The sequence below is a fragment of the Branchiostoma floridae genome, chromosome 3 (assembly GCF_000003815.2).
Source record: "Branchiostoma floridae strain S238N-H82 chromosome 3, Bfl_VNyyK, whole genome shotgun sequence".
NCBI classification, from domain to species: Eukaryota; Metazoa; Chordata; class Leptocardii; order Amphioxiformes; family Branchiostomatidae; genus Branchiostoma; species Branchiostoma floridae.
The window spans coordinates 17,488,390-17,506,732 of record NC_049981.1 but is presented as its reverse complement, the minus strand read 5'-3'; the positions used below and the strand labels follow the sequence as shown (position 1 = coordinate 17,506,732).

The 18,343-nt window shown below is 40.6% G+C and overlaps 1 protein-coding gene across 1 annotated transcript in view; it reads right to left on the bottom strand.

The window, feature by feature from the left end:
- LOC118411308 (glutamate receptor ionotropic, delta-2-like) overlaps positions 1-15,396 on the bottom strand; it is a 29,147-nt gene extending 13,751 nt beyond the window's left edge. The window contains exons 1-2 of the mRNA XM_035813501.1: positions 14,943-15,396; positions 10,748-10,906 (exon numbers count right to left, since the gene is read on the bottom strand). Of these exons, the coding sequence (XP_035669394.1) occupies positions 10,748-10,906; positions 14,943-15,114 (331 nt within the window). The 5' untranslated portion in view covers positions 15,115-15,396. The remainder of the gene's footprint in view (positions 1-10,747; positions 10,907-14,942) is intronic.
- Between the last annotated feature and the right edge of the window lie 2,947 nt (positions 15,397-18,343).

Sequence of the window (18,343 nt, the reverse complement as noted above, 5' to 3'; positions counted from 1 at the left end):
ATCGACGCTGATAAATTCAGTACATGTGGCTATGTCTGATTTTAAAATGGGCATCGCCTGCAAAGTATAGACCACTCCTGGGTTTATACTAACAAAAGGCTTATTCTTTACTGTCATGCTATAGTATTATTTGTAACTTTCAGATAAAGCTGAGAAGTTATTGAGCGCCCCTCGTACGCACGGTTTGATGTTAGCTTCCTCGTTACCCGTCCTGAGTGAGCGGTAAGTGGCCATAACTAGCACAAGTCGTGATGGATGATGCTGTCTGCTCTTAAATGACAGTCACTTCATCAGCCCCAGCCGTTACCCTTTCTGGACGATCAATATGCTGTCTGACTGGGCTGGGGAACTTCAAGCACACTAGTATTGATGCCCGGTGTCATGCCAAATAACTACCTTTTGTCAAAATAGTTGAAGGTATGCCAAAAAGCAGTCACTCAAGCAAGTAGATATGATTTTGGAAACGGTCAGCCGCTTCAGACAGCCATCCGGCGTCTTTCGTCAGTGACACTGGAGAAATATTGCTGGAGAGAGTTTTTATATCTTAGCTGTGAATTGATATGCAAAAAAGATATAGTTGTAGAACAAGTTTATCCTAACTATGAATTATTATGCAAAAAGGGAAGAAGACAACTTTGAAGGTACATTGCTTATATTAGGAGTCCTAACCCTAATCTGAACCTAACCGTAATTCTAATCATTCCCTTGGCATTATCCTAACTCTAATCTAACCCTAACAAATCCTAATCCAATTCAACCATAACCCTAACTCCATGAAGGCCCATTACCTTTTTTGACAATTACTTGACAACGGAATTATTTGACGTGACACCGGACAGCTTGTTTTCAGGTTGCATGCCAGCCAACGGGGATATTTGTATTTTTCCCGATAGGGAAAACCTATTGCTTTTGCTGCTATGTTCTTCTTCTATTCTGTTTCTTCTTCTTATAGATTTAGAGTGACAGCTCCATTAATGGAGAAAGTTGTTTGAGTTTACTTTCCTTAGATAATGCCCATATTACATCTCTGTGGGACCGCGTGGCACGATCGGGAGCGCGTTGGTCACTCAGGCCCGAGAGGTCCCGGGTTCAAATCCGCTTGCCGTGTCACCGATCTTGTGCCCTTGGGAAAGGCACTTTACACGACTTTCCTCACCTAACTCAGGTGTAAATGAGTACATAGCTTCGGCTAGTGGCAGTGACAGGCCTTTGTTGTGGTGACAGGCCATAGGGGCATGTTCGGGCATGACGCACCCGCCATGACACACGAGTCAGGGGTAGGAGGAACCCCTTACATCCTTGGTCGGAAGTCCTCCTAGGAGACGGAAACTCCAAATAACAAACCTGCATCTGCTGGGGCCGTCTTACACGTTGCAAACAATTGCCCCTGTAGGACTTAGTGCGCCAGTGGACGAGAGGGTGGTGGAGAAGGAAGTGCACACCCCTCCTTCACCTTAAAAAGTGCAGGCCAGGCAGACGGGTCGCCTTAAACCCACCCTGTCTGCCTACCATTGTCTTCCGAGACAGACGGATGCCAAAAACAAAAACATCTCACAAAAGAAACTGATTTGGTCAGGACTATTGAAAAGATTCACAAAACATATTTATCATCGCAGGAATTCAATAAATGAATCCAGTTGCATAGATTATCTGGTACCTGTTATGGTCTGGGGCCTTAGTTTCGTCTCTTTTTTACCCGCACACAATGCTGTAGTGCGAGACTCATGATGTAGTATTGTGTGCGAGGACCTTGACAAAGTACTACGGAGAAAACATTCTGTATGTTCTGGAAAACATTGCATGTCTAGTTCTTATCTCCCATAATACAGTGATGTGTAATACTCGTGCCGTTCTGGCCCGGTGATTGGTTGATTGGAGAGGGGAAACAACCGATAAGACTCTACGGCTAAAGGGGAGGGTGACAGATAATTTGTGTGTAATAGATTAGCACACCGTTAGGTAATAGTGTGGTCAAAACCTGGCTTTATTTCAGGGGGATTTGATTTCTCGGAAACGAGTAAAAAGAGCGTTCATGGTAATTGATATTACGTTCGCGACAACGCTACAGTCACATACTTAATAGGAATGAAATCGAAAAATTTAAACATGGCCATTGTTTATCTTAAATGACAACAATTCCTATGTATTGCACGTTAAAGGCATTCTGATGCAGTTAGATCTACGTAAAAGCTTGTGTTTTCAATTACAGTCCCTGGAAATTATAGGGTAGATAGCCGGAGATTTGGATAAGACTTAGTGAAGACTACACGTCAGGTAATGGGTACAGCACTTTGGCGTATCTCTATCTGACAGACGTACTTCAAACAGTCACAGTTTATAATCACATTGTTTAGGTCAGCGGCATATCCCCGTACGGGTCGGATATGATTACATACTGTAGTACATAAAGTAGCTGTGACAAAGGTGGCATTCATTTACATCAGTAACGATCGACTCGGTGCAAATTTACGTTCTTATAATACAACGTGTCAGGTTTATTTTCCGCATATCATAATGTCGAAATGTAAAGCGCAGAGTAGCCTGTGTTCATTTTTTTAACAATATTACGTATACAAAAAAATGTACATTCCCAAGTACCGTTTTTTTAAATGGCTTTAGCATATTATCACTTATTGACTGCAATAGATAATTAAGGTTATGTTCATTTGATTATGTGGGTGTTGTCCTAGTGTGATGAAAATAAATGTTTGACAAAAAAAGTGTGATTTTTTTTACAGTATTTAACGTTAATTATAAGTGGATACGTATCAATTAGTCGTCACCGTTAGAAAAGTAAGTGTGCGGAGTATATATTATGTAACTATATATATTCAACATTCTATCAACAATAATCATTAAATAGGCACAATTCAGACAGTGTCCTACATAGCCGTTACTTGTAACATGCCCATTAAAAATTACATTATTACTGAAGTAAAAAGGATCTTTAGTACATATCCTTTCCAAATATGGGAAAATGCATTGCGTGAGATATCTGAAATAGAACTAGAAAAGCAACATTTTTGAAAAAAATGCAGGATGTTTGCGAAGGAAAAAGAGAGGAAAAATTGCAAGAAAAGATACAACAAGAAAGACGAGGCATTGGTGAGCCCCACTCCACACACGGACCGTCTGTGGTCTACGGTCGGTAGCGACCCACACGTCTTTTGTAAAAAATAAAAAATAAAAAAGGCGTGTAAAACGAACGATGCCCTGTTATCAAGATGAATACGTTGTAAATACAAGATACATGTCTAAAATGGAGAATAAAAAAACTCCCCCGCGGGATTCGATCCTGCGCCCTCCAGTGTATGGTGCTGTTTGACTCCCCACTATGCCACGTTGCATTACGGAACTTTTAGCGGATTTTTAACCTTATTGCCTTAGACTGCACAATTCGGACAGGCAGGTTTCAGTCCTGTGCGTTCATTGGTTCATTCGACGATAAGCCTACAGTTTCAGCCAATTAAAAAGCTGCATTTAACTTTGTCATCTGTGTTTTCATTGGATCCCGGTTTGAGCAAGCGTTTTTTTTTTATACGTTCACATGTGACGTGTCTTCGCGAAAAGCCCTTTCTGGCCAATCAAAAAGCTGGAAACGTAAAGAGCATGGTTGAGCCCGAGCTTTTCCTGCGTTTTGGAAGAAGACCTGAGGAAAAACAATATGTTTGCTGCTTACGCAAACATAATTATAGAGAGGCTGTGTTTAACTTATATTCCATGTATTCTCTCTTCTCAAACCATGCCTATGCAAATTTGTAGAGTCCACCCATAACAATGCACATTTCAGACAACATGATATAACGTTACCTGCAAGTTTCTTGTGAGTTGTAAAATTTATTATATCTGATCGTATATTAATATATTGTTACATCATGTACATGTTATATCTGTTTTCTAAACTTAAACAGGTATATAATATAATCTTAGCGACTCGGAACGCCATAAAACGTGCTGTAAAACCTTCATTCCAACGCCAGAAGAAAATATTTGATGTTCATGCTTTTCAAAAATATACATGTAACGTTACACTTACTTGCAATAGTTTGTAAAGGAAGACGAACGAAACAGATTTACATGATTTCAGCTTTACTCTATTGAAGAAACTCCCATTATTCGTCCATGAAAATATGGTCATCCGTTCGGCGTATCGTATTCATTTGGACTATATCAGATTGAAATCACAATAAATGTCACAGTACGTTGTATCAAGCGTAAAGCTGTAGCTTATCCAATAATAGATGATGTCACATTTCGCTTTTCATCCCCACAATGTTCCGTTCCCATATTCACGAACCCCAGCTGTGCTGGAAACTCCAATAATGGTTCAATAGGGGCTGATGTTGTCGTAAAACTAGCCGTAAATTCGCCTTCAGCGCTGTAGGGTCCTTTTGTTATGTACTCCCGACTGTATCCCCCCTTCTACCATATGGTACGGTAATTGCATTTTACCGGAAGGTTACTTGGAGTCGGTTATTATTAAGTTGCCAAATTTATTATGATGACTTTGTTAAGGAATGAATAAATCTGGACTTTGCAGTGAACTGTTGACATGGGGGCAATGTCCGTGTCACGACAAGGTCTCGTCTGGACACGAAATCACGCCAAACGACCGCGTCATTATTTAGAAGTGCTACAACCGAAATGTGGAAAAATCAATGCTCATTTGCCGTTAGTCTTGATATATGCCCTTTGGGATCCAATATCAAGACAAATAAGATTTCTGACAGCAGAAGTGAGGACGAATGAGAATATAGCATGTTTGAAACTTTGAAACTTTAACCGCGTAAAGCAGGGGCGTTTGTCGTTTACAATCCTGAAATATATATTGATGAGGTACGCCAAAATAGTTACTCAAGCAACTGGATATGGTTTTGAAACGGTCAGACGTTTCGGAAAGAATCCACTTTCCTTCGTCAGTGACACTGAAGTGATCTGCAAGAAACAGGTCTTTTATACTCTAACTATGAATGAAGACAATTTCAGATGTCCAATAGGAAAGGTTGTAAGACAATTCAGACTGAAGACAATTTGGATTCCAAAGAAAACAAAGCTAAGCCAAAGTCAAGCTGACGACAATTTGAATTTCAAAGGATATCAAGGCTAAGACGCAGTTAATGCAAATGAGTCAATTAGCTCCTGTTGTTTTAGTTACAGGAGCTAAAATGCTATATTGATGAGGTGTTTAGTGTTAGGAGGTGATCAAAGGTCCTGCATGTTTTAAGCAATTAATGCTCATTTTCCACATCATGACAAATGGATACAATGGTTAGAACGATTGAATTTTCCCCACGTACGTACAATGTATGTCTTCTGAAGCTTTGCAGTAAACGTTTAGAATGCGCTATGCTCTGAGCTACTTTTAAGCTAATTGCAATTTCCTGACGTATTAATGATAATGCGAACTCCAAATAGCATGCATTTACTGTTACACTACGTTATCTTGAGTTTTGGATCATAACTTATTTGCGATTTAATTCTACGTACTGTACCTATAGACGTTTATTTCTTTTAATTGACCTTTGATTTTATTTTGATTATTTGTGTAATGTTTGGTTATATACTTTGTATAAGTTTTCCCACGGAAGCACTGAAGCACACCATTGGGCCTTATGTGTATCTTGATTAGATAAAGACAATGAAACTGAATATGTAAATAACGTCTACTTTATCAGCACCAAGGTTAGGTTTAGTGGTTAGGAATGGAGTAAGGTAGGGTTTCTTCAATGGCATCCTGACTCAAATGTCAGATCGAAAATTCTATACTATTTGCCAGCGGGTGACCCCTAGAAAGGCTAGGGCTAGCAGCGTTTTGCTGGGATGGGTAGGGTAACCGGAAAGAGTTATACCGGCGAAGTTAGACCTGTACTTTTGCAGGATCAAATTGTCATACTTACGCCATAATTTAAATGCAAATCCAAATCTACCTTGCAATTTTCAGCAGCACCCGCTCATCACTGCAGGAAGTATCTGCGTCGTAGTGACGTCAGTGCACACACATCATAAGCTATTTAGTTTGAAAATAGGTACAATTGTGTCAATTAGTCAGGTCTATACAATTTGTTACAAGCGCTATCAAGAGTACTCGTTTTGATTATAAAACAAAATATTTCTGGGTAATATATGGGACACACGTGTGGTCATTGATCAACGAAATATTTCAGAAGAGACTGGGATATTCTGCATTTTTTTCGGAATATTGGTTTCCTAGCTTGTACTGCCTAATCATGGCATTTTAAAGTTATATTTGGAGTGCGGAGATGTATTTGAATGGGCCAAATTTGCATAAAACTATTGCACTTTCTTAGAAAGGCTCTGCTTTGCCTGGCTGAGGCTTCCACTTCCGTCCTTGTGGCCTATATCCAGCTACCAGCCAATCAGAGAAGCACTTTACTAATACAAGTATATTTCTTTAAGTAAAGCCGGCTCTTGATTGGATGACAACCTGTTCGAGGCCACTCCTTTAAAAGTGTAAACCTCAGCAAGATTAACCAGAGCCTTTCCCAAGTTATACTGCGAGCATACGAAGTATCCCACCACCGGTTACTTCACGGAGGTTTGTATCCTACGGACTCTTGTTAGATGTTTTCACTCAAAGATTCCATAAATGTCTGAGAGGTTAATGGCCGGTGCTGAACACCCCGTCTGGTGTTGGTGATAAATCCGGCCCCAGGAAGGACCAATTACTTTGCTTCCATGAAAGTTACAACTCATGTACTAATGCATTACTCCTATCAATAACGAAACGGAACCTCGCAAAACCTGTTTGTCGCTGTAAAATTCATTTTCTTTGGGGTAGTTAGGCCTGGGAAAAAGACACTCTGGTTTAGTCCTGATAAGATAGGTTTGGTATGTAGGGATTCTCTTTAGCTTATTTATGAATATTTTTTTTGTGTGTGTGTGTGTGGGGGGGGGGGGGTATTCGGCCGAACTGATGCAATAAAATAAATACATTTTAGTAATACTGAAATGACATGTAGTTTGATAACCCGAACAAAGAAGGACAATGTTAGCTACAGATTCTGACATCAACTGTTCAAAGCCCTGATTTGCTAACAGCACGTAATATGTTTTGAAATACATTACTAAGATGTCAGACCGAAATGTTATGTCCCTTGTCAGCGACCGACCAAAAAGGTAAGGGCATTCTTTCATTATGACTTATGCCACTCAGGTATCACATAAATGTTTAATTTCTTTCTAAATATTGGCTTCCTATATATCTCGTGATCTTAGCTGGTAGCATTCTTATCTAATCTATTTCGCATTCCATTTTCTGCTCGCCTTATCGGATTGTCTATCATAAAAGTCTAATGAAATGTAAAGGCGGGGTGAAACTCATCAACGTGAGACTATATGGGCCGTCAGCCAAGCAAAAAGCCATTCAACCACCCTCGGGCATGTTCTTAGAGCTAACTAATGACGTGGTTGAACATGTGTGAAACATGTCAGAAGCTTGGAGACACTTAGATACACAGATATTCGTAAATGTTGAGACGGTCTTCACCAGGCGACATGCTGGCGGCTTAACTGATGACAAGAAATATCATTGCCTCGACCATGATTACCTCCATGAAAAATGGAAATATTGTTTTCGGTCTGGTTGTGTGTGTTTGTGTGTATGTATGTGTGTGTGTGTGTGTGTGTGTACGTGTGTTTGTGTGTGTATGTGTGTGTGTGCGTGTGTGTGTGTGTGTGTGTGTGTGTGTGTGTGTGTGTGTGTCTGTTTCTCTAGTTAAGTTTCAGGACATCTGTAGTCAGCATAACTATACATTCAACCTCTAAATGGATTGTAATCATATTTGGTGTGTTGGGAAGACAAGGTCAATTGGGGCCACCTGGTGTGTGACCTTGTTACTGCTACAGAACTTTCAGTTTACGTATCTTTTGTCCTGGAAATGATATGGTCTTAAGGGGTAGATACACTGTAGCTGTTGGTGTAAGAACGGGTTTAAGTTTTTGTCCCCCAGCAGCGTCTTCTATATACGGGCTAGGTAAGATAGATACCTCTATTGAGGTTTAAATATTTTTAATAATTTCTCTATGTAAAGAAAACACTGAGTTATTCAAGTAAAACTCGAGCTAAGAGATAAGCTAGCTGTAAGAAAGAACCTCATACATGCATCTTTGACACAAGTTTTCCTTTGTATCCATACGCATGCGCACAGGACTCAACAACTAGCATTTGTTCTTGCGTTAACTAAACTACAGAACTGAAAAAAAAATTGACCAACGCAGGAAAGTTAACACCACACACGGTTCTTCTAGATTTTCATATTGGTCCAAAATTTTCAATGAAGAGAATGATCTTTATGGACGGCGACACTATAAAGTTAACGTATTCCACTTTTGAGCCTTCCACTACTGAGCAACTCTGACGTCTGCCCAATTCCTGTATATTCCATCCAAGGTCATATTCTCAGGTCATCTGGGTCATATGTAGATTCCAGTCGACACCTCAGGCGCCCCTTGCAAATGTCACCTGCTTCTTCCATTAGCTAAATGTAAGTTAAAAAATCTAGGTCTGATCTTTCACGTTTTCGTGGTTCGACACATGAAAAGGGCGGTTATGTATGTACACCGAAAGCTACTTGAACGTAAATGTCAGCTAGCTTCTTCTCTCAAAATGAACTGCATGGCAGCCCGGGTGCGCGATCTTATGCACTAATATGGGTTGCAGAAATTGGAAAAATCTGATTCAGTTGCATGTGTTACTGATATCATGCGTCTAACATTCATTGATGCACCACTCTGTGTTGCTCTGTAGATCTCCCCAATCAACCACAGAATGCTATGAGCACTGGGTGCCTCTGTTCATTTTGTATGTTTCATCAGTCTGTGTCATTACATTGATAGCAATTTAGAACATGGGGAGAACACTTGAATGGGCTCCTAAATCGACCTGTCCCAGACGTACCACTAGCACTACAGGTTCAGAAGCTACCTATCAACACAGGAAACCTACAGATTGGGAAATCCATCATGTATCTGAGGAACGAAAGTCAGTAAGACCAGATGGCATACAAGCAGAGGCCGTCATAGCAGTAGTTGAATCAGTCAACATGCTGCACAAAAATACATTTTTATTTTAAGTAATATGTTGTTTTTCTAAGTTCTAAAGAAAAGTTAATACACAATTGAAATGGACCAAAACACGATTCGTTTTTAATTTTTTGTTGTTGGATGACTTCAGTCAAAATCTAAGAAAATAAACGAAAAGAAAAACAAATACCTACGGAACGGTTCTATTTTTCCAGCACTGTTACCGGAATATATAACATATTTGCTAGGCCGTACCCCACTCCTCCCCCAGTCCCAGGGTGGTAGGAATGGATGGCAGGCCCCTCCAGCAGTTCGGCCTGTTGACCCCCTAATGGCGCACTTCCTCGCCTACCCATGACAGGTAATCAGTGGAGACGGCGAGTACATCTGTTTATCCATGCTTCAGTAGGAAACATCACACTTAACTCCCGAGGTGGGAGACATGATGTGGAGAATAGTGGGTGGAGCACGCTGGGGCTGCCAAATTAAGTGTCTTGTTTTCGCATCATCGGGCAAGGCCAGATTTGCGGATGAACATTGCCTAAGTTTTGACCGTATGACTGTGCTTTTTGTATATTAAGTGTGTGGGGAGGTTAAGGTTCAATTTCGGCCTACTGGTGGCCGACACTGGTACTGCAGGAGGACTTCCGGTTTGGTATCATTTAGCTCTTTGCAGGATAACTGACCAAGGCAACGACGGATCTTCATGGTATTTGGCATGCAGTAAGCGTAGACAAATACACAATGAGATTCAAATGATGCAATCTTGGGCTTAGTTTGCACGATAAACTTGGAAACTCTGGGTTCACTATAACCCCCATTAATACAGTTCATCTCTCAATGACCTACACACCACAGCTACTGCTGAATTCCTCCGGTTCCATTCCCAACCTCTTGAAGATTCCTTCCAGGCATTCGAAACCTTTCCAAGATATTCCAACGACTCCCAATTTTCAAACGTTTGAAACTTTCCTGAGCCAGTACCTTACCCCAAATTAGGAACTCTTGATCAACTTCAGCAGCTCACGACTAACTGCCAATCGCCATCTGAGGATGGTCATGTTCCACGTACAGCATCTAGAGCGTTAACACAGCGATCCCATCACTGGTATTACCATATAGGCACAATGCAGCCGCCAGTTATTAAACGTTTTTGTTTTATAGTCCTATTTTTATTTCTTTGACGTGTCTGAAGAATGTGAACGTTACAATAGGCAATGAAGATTTTTTACAGTGTCTACAGGAAAGAAAACTGGTAGCGACAAATATGGATGATGATTTCTTTCTCTTCATTGGAACACCCCGTCCTAGTGCTTTATTACATTCGGATAAGAATGACTGGGGTGAAATGTCGGGGACTCTGTTCATGTATCAATGTCAGCCCATTGCATCGATTCCTGTATGAAACTGTCGATCATTCTCTTTACTTCCAACCGACCTGAGTACACATTAGTAATGTTAGCCGTCTGCTTAACCGTTTTAGGCGCCATACCTAAGTCTGGGTTAACAGGATATGCTAAAATATCTTGTACTGTAATTTGTCTAAGGTTAGGTTATTACTTATTACAGGTTTTCGATAGCAAAATCTGTTTTGTTTTGGTTGGCGTTCTTGTGCGCTGTCATGATGTTATGTTTCATGTGTCTTACAACGCATCAATCCGAACTACATGTATGTACGGTAATGATATACTGTTGTTGTCCAGACCTGTTTGGATGGCCAGGAAGGGGTCAGGCGACTGAAGCCGCTCCACGTGCGGGACCAGCCGTGCTTTAGGAAGGACAGTCCGGCCCTGGTTGATCTGTGCCACGGCGTACAGGAACGCCTCCTCGTCTAACGTGCTCCCGTTTGATTCAAACACTGCGCCTGGAACAGTCAAGACGAGGTTTAGCATGATGAAGTCGTATGTTTTTGTAATGCATATAACAGGCGGCATTATGTATCCGGGACGATAGTCTAAATCCGGAAAACTTTACATCCTGAAGCTTTTACTTTTTTTTAGCAATTACTTAATACATTTTATTCTAACACAATATACAGTTTTCACAAATTTTGTGTAAGGGTCCCGGAATTCTGTCTAAGATTCACAAAATTCTGCAATACTGTCTACGTTTGGTCAGGTAATCCTTTTCACTTACACAGGTCACGATGTTGACAGTACAATGACCACTTGGACTATGGTACTGTTGCATTAGTCATGCAAATTAGGACTTAATCTGCATAAATGGTATCTGTCAAAGTTCCATCTGCCATATACTTCATATATTACATGTATTTAAGTCTTGCAATTGAAAACACTGCAAAACTGGCTTACATATATCACAAGTACGTAATCCACACAAGTTACCACAAAAGCACACATATACACACCACATACACACACACACACAAACACTCACACACGCATACTTACATAATTACTTACATACATAACGTTACACACATAACGTTAACATACACAGAACGATCGTACTAGATAAATCGTAGGAGAAAGCAGTTACATTTATCGCTGAGCATCGTGCGATATCAATTTCGTTTCACCAAGTTGCACAATTGTCTTCATGCTGTATATCTTTTAATTAATCTGCTGAGTCCTACAAGATTCTATCCTGGGCTGACCTCCTATAACCCTTGCTGGGGACAGGCCTCTGCTCTCCGAGTTGGAGTCATCATAATCAAGCTCTCCTCTTGGTAAAGTCGAACACAAGGTCTGAGGTCTGATCTAATTTACCCACGTTTTTATAGTCTTCTGCCTCACCAGGCAGTGAAAATGCTGCCGTCGTGCCAACTCAGCGTCTGTAACTACCAAGAACAAATCAGCCTGATTGCGAAGAGCCCGTCTACAATTGATTGACGGCGCGGGAACGCTGAACCGCTCAGGCACGCCAAATCGAATTACCCGATGATGACAAACGGGGGAAGCAATCGTCTACTCGGGGAACAGTCGACGGGAGTAGATACAAGTATCTCCAGTAGGCCCAAGAGACATTGTAGGGCTGTATAACTGCTGTAAAACTTGTAATACCTAGCGGCACATAGGCAGCACGTTTCCTTGCCCTTTTTGTGCAAAGTCTACACTGTTTTTACAGAGATGAGTTGGAGACTTTTTCCCTTTAATGTTCTGGAGGCCCGCAGCGACCATGGCCCTTATTTTAGCTCCCTTCCCCGGATTTGAAACGGGGTCTCACAGTTACTTATCAATGAGCTACCGAGACATCTCTGTCGTATGGCCGTAGGGTTGGATAAACCCGTACCCCATTACTGGAGAAGCCTTTGATGGATCGTGATGGTATTTGGTAGGTGGGTGGGAGTCAGGAAAATGGAGGTCAAGTTTGATAATGGGCCACCTGTCGACTTTATAAGGTACTGCAGTGGAACTCCCATTTTTTTTATCGCGTTTTTAGACACGCTGTATTAAAGACGTGATTTTTAAGTGGTAGGTAGCTCTTGACGCAGAGCATAAAGCATTATATGAGAAACTCTAGTTTAGTCTAAGGTAACGTTTCTGAGACTTACTATTACTATTACAATACGTTTCTGGGAATTACAAAATACTAAATTTGTTTTGTTTCAAACTGTGCCTGAGCCAACATAATGCCATTGCGCAGTTCATACGTATACGGACTTCAATACGTACGCGCACGCGTGTGAGAGGAGACTAAGCTATTATTACGATGCATGTCACATCCTATTGGGTCTAGACGTCCAAGCATCATTTTGACTAACATGAGCTCCGTAACAGCGGACTTCATGATTACCAAACAACTTTTGTGGTATCGCCACCACGCACATGGTCAATAAAAGGAAACGATATAAAACATACATACAATATACATCAAGTCCAGTCAAGATCGCTCTATTATACTTGTTACTAATCATATCATTGTGGGCCAAAGATTGTTGATACTACCAGTGGGAATCATACGCAAATATAATGTTATCTTGGTTTTGCTTAAAAATGTTGCCTCGATAGCTTCAAATGATGTCCCTGCAGCTCAATGGTTGCCTCGGAGTTGAGTTCCTGGTCTCAATAAGTAGGTAAGCGGGAAACCTTGGTTGGATTGAGAAGAAGGGTATCCTATTTGCCTTTAAATTTCGGAAAGGACATAAAATGGGGTTCCCGCGGTCGAGGAGCTGCCTCGAGTAATTTACAACAGACTCCTTACTCCGATGGGTACCTACTGCCCTACTCACAAGGGGAATAAATAAATATGTACCTTTGAACAATTTACACCCTACACTATAGAACCGTGCCGTGCTGATGGTGCTGATATCGTGCCGTGTAATACCGCAATCTGATCAGTAGTGCGAGATAAGACTGCTTGTCTCAAACTTACGCACATCCGTTACACACGCAGGGCTTAGGAATAATAATGTTGTGTTTCCAAATACAGTTCTCAAAAATTAAGGCTAGTAGGTAAGGACTTTGTTCTTTTTTACTATCATTTTTAAGGTTTCGGTCGTAGCGCTAGATTTTACCATTCTATTTTAGCAACGTCAAACTGACATACATCAGGCACTGGTCTTTTCAAAATCATATAGTAACTAAAAAGGCAACAAATTTGCAAAAAGGCAGAATATCAATGTAATATTTTCTCAAGATACTTGTAAACACTACCATACCAATACAATTGATCTATTGTGTGCGAGTGACTAATGTTCATGTCTACAATATAAAGCTACAACGCCTACCCAGCTCTAAGCTCTGATCAGCTCCCGACAGAAGAAGAAGAAATAAATTGAAAGCTCCAGTAAACACAAAATGTAGTTTGTCGCTATCGAGGGAAACATAATTGTACAGATATACATTATACAAGTGAAAGCATGTTGTTAAACTGAGCAAAGAAGCAAATGTTTTACTACATATTACTATAATAAACATTCAAATCCTCACTCATTCTGTGTGAAAGCTCATTCTGTTCATTTGTGCATCTTCTACGACACGCACTCTGACCTCTCTACTACATTTCATCTATTATTTTTGTCAGCTTTCGCTAAGTACACACATACTTGTTATAAGTTTTGGATATTGTTAAGTAATTGTCATTTAAGTTGTAATAGTATGCATTTGTAGTGATTACGTATGCAATTGTATTGTCTTGGGGATGATATAAAGAACTGTAAAAAGAATAGTATACACATGATGTTTAACTCTGAAGTTTCCTTCTGAGAATATACATAAGCATAACACCATCACCTTCGGTCAGAAAAGTGATATAGGTTGATTCCTCACCATAAAAAGTTCAACCATTCTAAATTGGTATCCTCTTGAATTATAGTCGATTAAAGGATTACAAATACGGCAAGTGCCCTATTTTTGGCGTACATGGAATGAAGGGGAATTACAGCCATAATGAAGTATACGTGCCGATGTTGTAGGTACGGATGGGTTTCATTCCGTGCGACAGCGGCGATGAAATGGCGTGAACATCATCACAGGTCAATTGAACAATAGATCTTCAACAAAAGCGGCAATGCCTTCTCTGTGGTTCAGAACTAACTCACGCAAGCTGGATGAAGCGTTACAGCAACGGGGTCAGATAGAACGGGACCAATGTCACAGCGAGTTCACACCTCCATTGATTTCGCCCCCAGGGACGAAATTACGGGGGGGGGGGTATTGCTGGGACACCGGTTCTCAGTCAACATTAACATCTGCTAAAGTGATGAACAACCAAGAGGCAATCAAAATATCTAGCATTTTCATGTGGATGTTATGGATTCACATGAATTTATACAGCCGAGATTCCAATTTGAACAAAGCGCTTCTAACACTTCACTTTACTCTCACAGTCTAAACTGACTGTAGCAGAAGTAACCACCAAGTGATGATATTCATTATGAGGTGGCGAGTTTCTATGTTACGATGTTTCCTATATAGTATATCTCAAATTGTACGCACCGATTGGAACGTCCACCATGTGATCAGCCACCAAGAAGGTAGAAGTCGGCCGGACCGTCCAACCGATGACAAGAAACGCTACCATCGGGAGACAACACCGTCTGACACCGCCTGAACAGCCGCACAAGCCGGCATGGTGGCAACGCACTCCGCTGCATTTCAGCGACGACATCACGATGCCTGGAAATAAGTCCTCTTCTCTCCTTGCTATGGACAGACCCAGTGCTGCGATCGATTGCGAGGATTAATGCACACAGACGTTAGGCGTCGTCTCACGGTGCTGTACATTGTACCTGCCGTATCCAGGGGACATTCCCACACGCCATATAGTGCTATGTAATCTACTAGCTATGAGCTATGCCCTAGGCTTATATGCATCAGCTCTGTCTACATAACCACGTAATGCTGTAATCTCAATTTCAACTACTTACTTCCGAAGACCATTGAGTTCCCTTCAGTGTCATGCATCAGAGACAATTCCGCGGGTTAATGGTACCTTAATGGTTAATTACAGCTTCATGAATATATATTTTGAGATTTTAGAGGCCCTGGACTCAAGCTGAACTTTCGCACACAGCCTAATCAGTGGTGGTGAATTATTTACTGTTTGAGGGGATCATTTGGACAGAATGTGTTTGATTATTCAGAGACCAGCGTGATGATTCTAGTGGCAATTTTGAGCAAACCCACTCGTCAATAGGCATTCGAAATCGGTGATTTGAGTGCAAAGAATATCCTTTTCGTACATATGCCCACTGAGGCCATGTTAATTCGATTTCATAAATGGCATCATCGATCTGGGCCAAAACTGATGCGAGAGTGAAAATAAAACAAAATGTTAGCTTTAATCTAGAATATAAGTGGTCATGAAGCTAGGTTGAAATGACTAAGCACACAGAATGTGGTGTACCGAACAATTTCTCATTTTTTGGGGTACTTTTATACCTTCTTACTCAATATGGAATTGACATCATGGCCGAAAACTTTTTAAACGGACGAAAATTGATGTGCACATGGATGTATTTCGTATAAGTAAAGTTCGAGTTCTTATAATGTTGCGATAACAATTCGTCAGAAAAGCATTTATGTCAGACAACCGCCATTTTATCATGGAAAATATCTGGGTGAGGTTGATTACGTCAGCAATAATAACAAACTTGTAAACTCATGCCCGAGGGCTAATTGCAAGGGAACAAACAGATAAATAACGTATGTAACGTTAACGTTATTTTTTACACTGTTTTTACACTGAACAATACGGAACAGACGATTTATAAGAGAGAAAGAAATTTCAAGGAATTCCTCATGTTACTCCCTGGTATATGCGGGTGATTTTGTTTGATTTATGTATCTATAAGTGATCGATTTTTAATATGTTTTGTATTCACATGCTGTTAGCGTGTTTGTGACCAGTCTACCCTTCTGGTATTGCTACAGTACCCAAGTAAACCGCTACGGGGCAAAGGTTCACATTTTGCCCCTACTACTTTCATAGTTAGAGACCTAATATCAAACTTCATGATATATAGTCCACCCATGGATACATGAGACAAAAACACTACCTTTGTAGCGTACAGGGAACGAATACAAAATGAGCTGCACATTTTACGTGGAAAAGATGATCACATTCCGTATACTAATAACTAGTACCTCTGCACGGAAAGGGATTACCTAGTATTAACATCAATATGACCCTAAAAGTGAAGCTATATTGATTTTTCAGAAATTACAGATAACCAGGTTCGATCTTCACGTCGTATTCAAGCTTGGCGTTTCTGCATCAATTTCCAACCTTTGGGCTTTGCGTAGTTTCTTGGAAGCAAAGGATAATAGTAAGATGTAGATATCTATATCGGCCTGATTTATATTAAAGAGGTGGCGAATCGAAAGTGGTGACCGTCCATATAAAGTTGTTGTGCGGTGGCCGTCTAAGATTGCACCACATCTACAATGATGTTGGATGGGGGAGGGTGCGCCCTTGTGTATAAATCGCGCGCTATTTTCTATATAGAGGGCACGATTTATTGTATAATTTACTATGGTCGGACTCGGTACTACACATGGGACCACTATACCGCCTCCGTCAGTAGTATCGTGTATGGTTTTCAATGAATAATATAATGCAAGTAAGGTCTTTATGATTACATATGTTGGCAACGACGAGTACCATGCTTTTAGTCCCATCATACTCTGGTTATTTCCTGTGATTCCAAGTTGAGATCTTCTGCAAGTAAGCAAGTAAGATCCTAAATTACATACATACATTGTATTGTTAGTTGATTTGCTCATCTCGTCAATCCAAATAACAAAAGTTGACAGTCTTATCCCAGTAGGATACGGCAAGCTTTCCAGATAATTTATGCAAATGGTGTTCTTATCCGCATAATTTATATTCAGGTATCTTCCAAATGTCACATGTGAACTTCCTGTGATTTAACACTATGGAATTGTAGAATTTCCTCATCATTATGCAAGCTCGTTTCCTTCATTTGCATAATGTACATCTATCAATGTTATTCTCTTACTCGATTGCATATGTCACAGGATCAAATAGTTCTATCGCGGAACAGAGCAGTTTTATCAAATTTCCTCATTGGACATGTAATAGATTGTGATTTGCATAATTAACGTTACCTTATATGCTATTTCTAGTAATAAAACTATGACGAATGAACATTAAAAAGTCAATCATTTCCAGATCTCATAAAAACCTACCCTGCGTTCAAACAATTTGGCTGGCGTTTATTATTCATATTGTCGTTCGGACTAGTAGCGCGATTAGTCAAGCACTTAGTCAGCATTAACAATATCCCCCCACATACAAAATATCTGGATACAACCCATCCAGGCCGTACGAGATTTCTGATGTTCATCCACATTTACTTATTACTTCTTACATAGAAACATACACAAGTGCACATAAATGCTACCGGAAATATACCTTCTAGGCTTCTAGCGAAGGTAATAATAACGGAAAACTCCTATAAAGTCATCAGGGGCATGTACACCACTGAGTACACGGTCGTACCGTGTCAGTTCGTGTCAATGAGGCTCCCTAGCGACTTTATCATTCTTGCAGCTACCTTTTTCTGCAATAATCACGGTCTAGGAGATCTGCGGATTTGAGACTGATTTCAGTGTTGTAGGTGGTGGAAAATGGCTGAGGAGTATTCGTTAGCGCAATTATCTATCTGCAATCATTATGTCTTTCGTGATCGTTTGTGCTTTTAGCAGCCGGCTGGTCTCGCCGATATACTGTAAATGCATTTAAGTTCGCGGGGATTTAATTTCGCGGTAGCGGGAAAATGGACTTTTCGCGGTGGTTTTAATTTCGCGGTAGCACCATGCACTGTAGTCTCTTACTGTTATGGAAAAATGTTCGCGGTGGTTTTAAATTCGCG